The 6,290-nt window shown below is 46.0% G+C and overlaps 1 protein-coding gene across 3 annotated transcripts in view; it reads right to left on the bottom strand.

The window, feature by feature from the left end:
* Positions 1 to 497: 497 nt before the first annotated feature.
* Positions 498 to 6,290, bottom strand: part of pik3r3b (phosphoinositide-3-kinase, regulatory subunit 3b (gamma)) — a 133,834-nt gene continuing 128,041 nt past the window's right edge. For all 3 annotated transcript variants that reach the window (XM_028586891.1, XM_028586889.1, XM_028586890.1), the window contains 8 exons: positions 6,110 to 6,245; positions 4,562 to 4,660; positions 3,980 to 4,160; positions 2,629 to 2,754; positions 2,189 to 2,508; positions 1,588 to 1,662; positions 1,263 to 1,433; positions 498 to 797 (listed from right to left, as the gene is read on the bottom strand). In XM_028586891.1, the coding sequence (XP_028442692.1) occupies positions 599 to 797; positions 1,263 to 1,433; positions 1,588 to 1,662; positions 2,189 to 2,508; positions 2,629 to 2,754; positions 3,980 to 4,160; positions 4,562 to 4,660; positions 6,110 to 6,245 (1,307 nt within the window). In that variant the 3' untranslated portion in view covers positions 498 to 598. The remainder of the gene's footprint in view (positions 798 to 1,262; positions 1,434 to 1,587; positions 1,663 to 2,188; positions 2,509 to 2,628; positions 2,755 to 3,979; positions 4,161 to 4,561; positions 4,661 to 6,109; positions 6,246 to 6,290) is intronic.

Raw genomic sequence — 6,290 nt, 5'->3', positions numbered from 1 at the left:
AAAAAAAAAAAAAAAAGGTCGCAATATAATCATCTGAGGTGCAAAAGGAAAAGAACGGCCCAAAAAGAAAGAAAGAAGGAGATTTGGGAATGTTTTGTCGTCTTCGTCGTTCGTGTGTTGTTTGAGCTTCTGGTTAAAAAGTCTGAGCTGGAGTTTAGGTAGCAGCGGGGTCAACCTGAAACTCTGAAGTCTCCTAACTCCGTTTCCTTCCTTCCTTTCCTTCAGTCACTTATTGTTTGTTTTTTTTCTTCTTCTTCACATTCACAAACATTTAAAACTTCCTTGTGCAAATCAAGCAGTCTTTAGAAAGAATGCCCTCCGAAATTGTTCTTGTAAAAATATATATAACTCCAAGGTGGCTGACGTGTGTGTGGCAGCAAGTGTTTTCATTTCTATCGGTATCGGGGTCTGGTGTTGGGGTTGCTTTGTAGGTCAACTGATCCCCCCCCCCCTCCTCCTCCTCCTCCTCCTCCTCCTCCTCCTCCTCCTCCCTCCTTGCTTGCTTGCTTCCTTCCCTCTCCCCGTTCTTCCTTCCCCGATAGGGGGGTTGGGTACGTTGTCTCTGTGGGGTCGTGGCTGGGTGGTTTTGGGGTGCGGTTCATCTGCGTCCGGAGGGCATCGGTGTGTAGACGGGGTACGCCAGGCGCACGTTGAGCGAGTCGTTGTGCTGCACCAGGGAGGTCTGGTGGTAGTGGAGCACCAGGTCCTTCAGGCTGCTGTACAGGTTGTAGGGCTCGGCGAAGCCGAAGCCGCGCGGCGTGCTGTAGATGACGCAGTGCTTCACCTCGCCTTCGACACTGGGGGGGGGGACACAAGAAGACAGGTTTGGTTAGGCCGGCTCGTCAGGAACGTGGATGTTAAAAGCTGACCTTTTGGCCTCCGGTCAGACCACATTTAAAAAAAAAAAAAATAATTTCTGTTTAAATGTTTTCTGTCCACATTTTTAGATTATTTCCTCAAACTTTTTGTTCTGTAATTCTTACAAAGAAACTGCTATGGCCTTAGGAGGGTTCCTGGAAAAGATTGTCATTTAGTAATAATCACATGGAATATGGAGACTGTTAATTGGTACACGTCTAGTATTGGGTCTTTAATTGAACAGTAAAGCAGCTGTTATCTGTAAAATAGTCATTTGATTCGAGGGGATAAATGCTACCTGCTAACCAAGGCTAATGGCAATGCTAACGGCGCTTTGCGCGCTCACAATGTGCAACTGGTTTTCGCCTGAAAGATCACCAAAGTCTCGTCCGGTGTGTACTCACATCACGGAGCAGGCGTAGCAGCCCTTTTTGCTGCTCTCTCGGATGAGAAACGCTCCGTCGGGCTTCCCGATGAGCAGCTCCTCGGCCTGCGTCCGGTTCAGGTCCCCGACGAACCAGCTCTTCTCGTCGTAGTGGGGCAAGTTCTCGTCCTCCTCGGTCACAAAGTAGCCTCTGCACCCGCACAGTTGCACAACGAGAGAGACACATGGTGAACACGGAGGACGGGATGAAGTAACAACACAGATGCACAGTGGCAGGTTATTGGCAGAGGACAGGGTGGAAAAACTCTTAAAAAAAACAAACAAAAAAAAAAGTAGAGACTCACTCGTCCGTGTTTTCGTTCTTGATTCCCAGCCAGTCGTTGATTCGTTTCTGACGAACTCCTTTGTGATTGAGCCAGCTAAAGAGAAAGAAAGAAAGAACCGTAACTACTACAGTACTAGAAATCCGTTTAAAAGGCGACAACGTGGTTTACGATGCAGTGAACAGAAATTGAATGAAGTGACAAACGGCACGTCTGACAGCATCGAAACCAAGCTCATGTGAGATGCTGCATTTCCAGGACTGCGGTTCTAGGGATGTGCTCGATTAAAGAAATTCTTAGTCGACTAACACTCATTCAATTGAATCGACTAATTGATTTGTTGATTTAATCGACAGATCTGTAAATCTGAGTTTCTCTGCAAAAAGTCACGCAAAAGCACCACTTTAATTCTTGTGTTTACCAGAGATGTGCTCGTACGTTTCTTGGAAATAAGTCATTCAAAAAAAAAGCATCAAACATGACTAATGGACTAAAAAAATCTAAGTTGACTAAGACGACTAATCGACTGAGAGGGAGCAGCCCTACGAGGTTCATCAATATATTTCACACTTGAGCTCCATGGCCCGCTGGACTAATATTTAATGAGGTCTTCTGCACTTACACTAGATATTGGTCCCTGATCTTGCGGAGCTGTATGAGGTCGGGCTTCAGGCTGTTCATCTTTTTGTCCGTCTCCCGGTTGTCCATGGCTTGTGTCTTCAGGTCCTGCTCCAGCCGCACCTTGCTGTCGTGGATCTCTCCGAGCCGGGACTTGAGCTTCTCGTAGTTCATCATGATCCTCTCGATCTCCTTGTCGTTGCCCTCGCGGCGGAAGCGCTCGATGTAGTCCTTGCTGTAGCGCTCCTGCGTGTGGCACTGCTCCTCGAAGATCTTGATGGTCTCGTTGAAAGCTTCGATGGCCGTCCGCTTCATCTGGATCTCCTGGGGGAGGAGAGAAGAGGTGGCGAGTGAGTGGACAGGACAGAAAACGCAATCCACTTTTTTTTGGTTTTCTGTTAAAACCGTAAAAACTCCAGTCACTACACAGAAGTATAGGTGTACCTGCGAGGTCTTGGTGTATTCTTCGTACAGTCGGTCGTACTCTTTGCTCTTCTCCTGGTACTGATTGTGGTATTCCTGCAGCTTCTTCCCCACGGCGTCAATATTATCCTCCTTTACCAGCTGGTCCTGAGGGATTGAGGACAAGAAAAGGAAAAAGCATTAGAGAGCGGGCGGCGCACAGACAGCCAAAAGGGAAAAGGCGGCATGCATAAGTGTTGGACGTGAAAGAATGAAGAGCTTTTTGTAATTAGGGACAGAGGGAAAAAAGTGCATGTGCGCGTTTGCTCCCTTCACCTCCCGATTCTGCTTAGCGAGAGTGACTCCTGAACAGGCTCGTTAATTAACCACCCACAATGCCCCGGGTGCACGGCAAAGGTGTGCACGCTTGGAGACACTGCACCGCTCTGAGTAATGACTCGCCTGGCAAAACGAGTGCAGCGGGGGAGGAAGGGAATAAATGCAACAACGGCCCTTTGACACCGCGGATGTGTGCAATTATTTAAGGAGCGTGGCATGGGTTGGAGGTGTGGGGGGGGGTGGGAGGCCGGCAAATGGGGGAATATTTCAGCGAGCAGAGATCTTGCTGCCGCTGCAGTTTGGAGTGGAAACACCCAGCACAGGCCGCCGGGTTGGGAGGAGGTGTAGGTGGGGGTCTACACAGGACACTGGTTGGAAATGGGTTTCAAATGTAGTAGAAACTGTTAGTGAGAGGGAGTTCTGTCCCCAAGATCAAGAAAAGACAAAACTATTAAAAGATGAATTTGTATTCTTTGCAAAGTCTTATTTTCGTACCATCGGTTATGATCACATTGGTATGACCGGAGACCTGAAAATATATGCCGACACTAGAGGACACGGCCTTACAAAGGAGTCCAATATGAGTTACCAGACAGGTTTCAAACAAATATGGTTTAATCAAATATTCCCAACCACAGAAAACAACCGGAACTGTCTTTTAAAATCGTCCACTGCGTTGTCAAACTGCCTGTGCACATAACTACAGTTGACGGTCAAAAAGTATGTAAACACCTACACGTTACACCACATGTGAAGGGTGAACGTGTCATTTAAAACCCAAGGGCATTAATCTGCTCCTCTAACAGCCTCCACTCTGGTTTCAAGCTTTCCACGAGACAGTGGACCTGCTGCAGGGATTTGCTCACGTCAATGAGTCCACATCAAATGTTTTTCTACAACAAAGCCAAGTGCTAAAATGCTACACCTCAACTGAGATCAAAATAAGACCTAGGTTGTAAAGACTTTCCTTTTAAATAAAGTCCTAACAGCAAAACGTGTATCTTGTTGGATGGATGGATGTGTGTGTGTGTGTGTGAATAATGTGTATGCAGACCTGCTGGAAGCGGGAGATGGGGTACATGAGCTTGACGTCGAGCTTGGTGTTGTACTGAGCCAGGGACTCGTGTCTGTAGTGACTGATGAGCTCCACCACCGAGCTGAACGTCAAGGGGTCGGAGAAGCCGTACTTCCCGTCCCGATGGTAGATCTTTATCAGCTTGTTGTTGCCTCCCTTCCTGAACACGAAAACAAGAAAAAGAGGAGACGGGATTAGTACATATCACCATAGTCAAACCCTTTTTTTAGGGGGGGAAAAAATGCTGAAAATGCATCCCCCAACAGATTATTCTCCTTAATATTCACACTTCAGAAGCTTCTCATTCGGGCTTAGTTCCCCCTCAAGCATTTTACTTCCAGGGAAGTGGGCGATTTGCTCCAATTTACCAGGATGCTGTGTAGGCAAGAATGCTTCTCAACACATGATTTCCCTCAATCTGTACTTAACTAGAGGGATGGCTTCATAAAAAGTGGAAAAGTAGTAATCACCCACTCCTTCCAGCCTCCATTAACCACCCCCCGCCCGGTGATTTTAAACACTCCATTCGTGACTCGGATATCAACTAAACTAGGACTTTACCTCAGTGTGAGCGTGTAGTCGCCCTGCATCTTGGTGGAAGCATCCCGAACCAGGAAGGTCCCATCAGGCATGTCTCTGAGCTTGTCGTTCACCTCCTCCCTGAAGACAAAAAAAAAATAATTGTAAATAAGAGTTTGAGTCGGTTGAGTAATTTGTGTACAGATGGTTTTTATTTGAAAAGTCTGCCTTCAATTATCAGTGGCAGGCGATGAGGACTTTCCCCGCAACCACACACCTCAAAGTAAACAGTCCATCAATTAAATGATGTAGGGAGTGACTAGCTGGACAGACTGATCCCAGCCAACAGCGTCTCTGCTTGAGATGTGTGTGTGTGTGTGTGTGTGTGTGTGTGTGTTAAAGGTGGCAGACTGGCTGTCTGCATCGTAGGTAGGTGTGGTTACCCTCTGAGTATGTGTGAATTGTGTCTGAGAGCTAACCTGCACTTAGTAAGGTAAGGGAGTCACAACAGCCTAAACAGTTTTTTTTATTTTTAACAGATTTACACATAAAAAAGTGCAGAGATGACCCTTTGTGACCCTAACAGCAGAAAAGCATTGAATTTAAACTCATCAACTCACAACATTTAGTTTTAAATTGATATATTTTTTTCCCCTTCAGTTTCTGACCAGGTTACTGCTATAAAATCAAAACATAAAAAGAATTTTTGGGCAGTTTTGTCCTTTGAAGTGTCCTTACTACAGACACAAACCATGTCAAAGGGTATTTTCACGCCCATGTCTCGTCAATCGCTACTTTAAAACAAAGATTAATATCCTAAAAATAGTTTTGGTGCTTTAAAAAATAAATAAAAATAAAAAAAAGGTCCAATGTGTAGGAATTTCTCCCATCTAGCGTTGAGATCATACATCGCAATCAACTCTCTTGCGCCACGCAGTTCAAAGTACATATTACAGCTACGGTAGCCTTTACGCTTCAAAAAGACGATCTCTTGCTCTTTTCAATCTCCTTTTTAATTTTGTGGGCGAAGAAGAAGATTTTGAATATGTATGGTCCTCCATGTGTCCTTCTTCAAACTTGCTGGGGCCAGGAAGCTACGATACCCATTAGCAGCATTAGCAGCACCTGTGAGTTTATCATGTGACAGCGAAAATGCCAAAGGCGGAGCAGTATGTCCTGTATGTCCCTTACCGGCTAACGTATTTCAAGATGGAGCATGAATATGGAGCGTCTACCCCAGTTCATGTGAACGCAAATGTAAAATTTCAAGCCAAAAGGAATACTTTGAATTGATGGTGGAGGTAAATATTCATGAAAAAGGACAAGTTAGTGAACGGGCAACACAGATTTTGATAATGAACAACTAAACACGTTACACACTGGACCTTTAAGGGACTAGATTTCCATTCAATTTGTACTCATCCACATCATACACCAACTTTACATACTTTTTCACACAACGAGTATCTTATGTAGAGCACAAACGATACAAATGACGTTTGAGGAAAATGCCATCAGCATCGCTGCAATTTGAGAGTGAAAGATCCCTCTCATCTTAAGACCCAGCATGTGCGTGGAGTGCGTTGTTACCTGGATATGTCCCCCCAGTACCACTCGGCCTCTTGCAGTGAGCCCCCTGCTCCTCCATCCTTGGTGCCATTGCTGCTGCCCCCTCCCACCCCGACCGACGAGGGCGGCTGTGGCTTCGCTGGCTTCGGAGGAAGAGCTGGAGGAGAGAACGAGACAACACGTTATCATTGTAGCCTGACCT

The sequence above is a fragment of the Perca flavescens genome, chromosome 9 (assembly GCF_004354835.1).
Source record: "Perca flavescens isolate YP-PL-M2 chromosome 9, PFLA_1.0, whole genome shotgun sequence".
Classification (NCBI taxonomy): domain Eukaryota; kingdom Metazoa; phylum Chordata; class Actinopteri; order Perciformes; family Percidae; genus Perca; species Perca flavescens.
The sequence above is the reverse complement of the archived record's forward strand: the minus strand, read 5'-3'. Positions and strand labels throughout refer to the sequence as shown.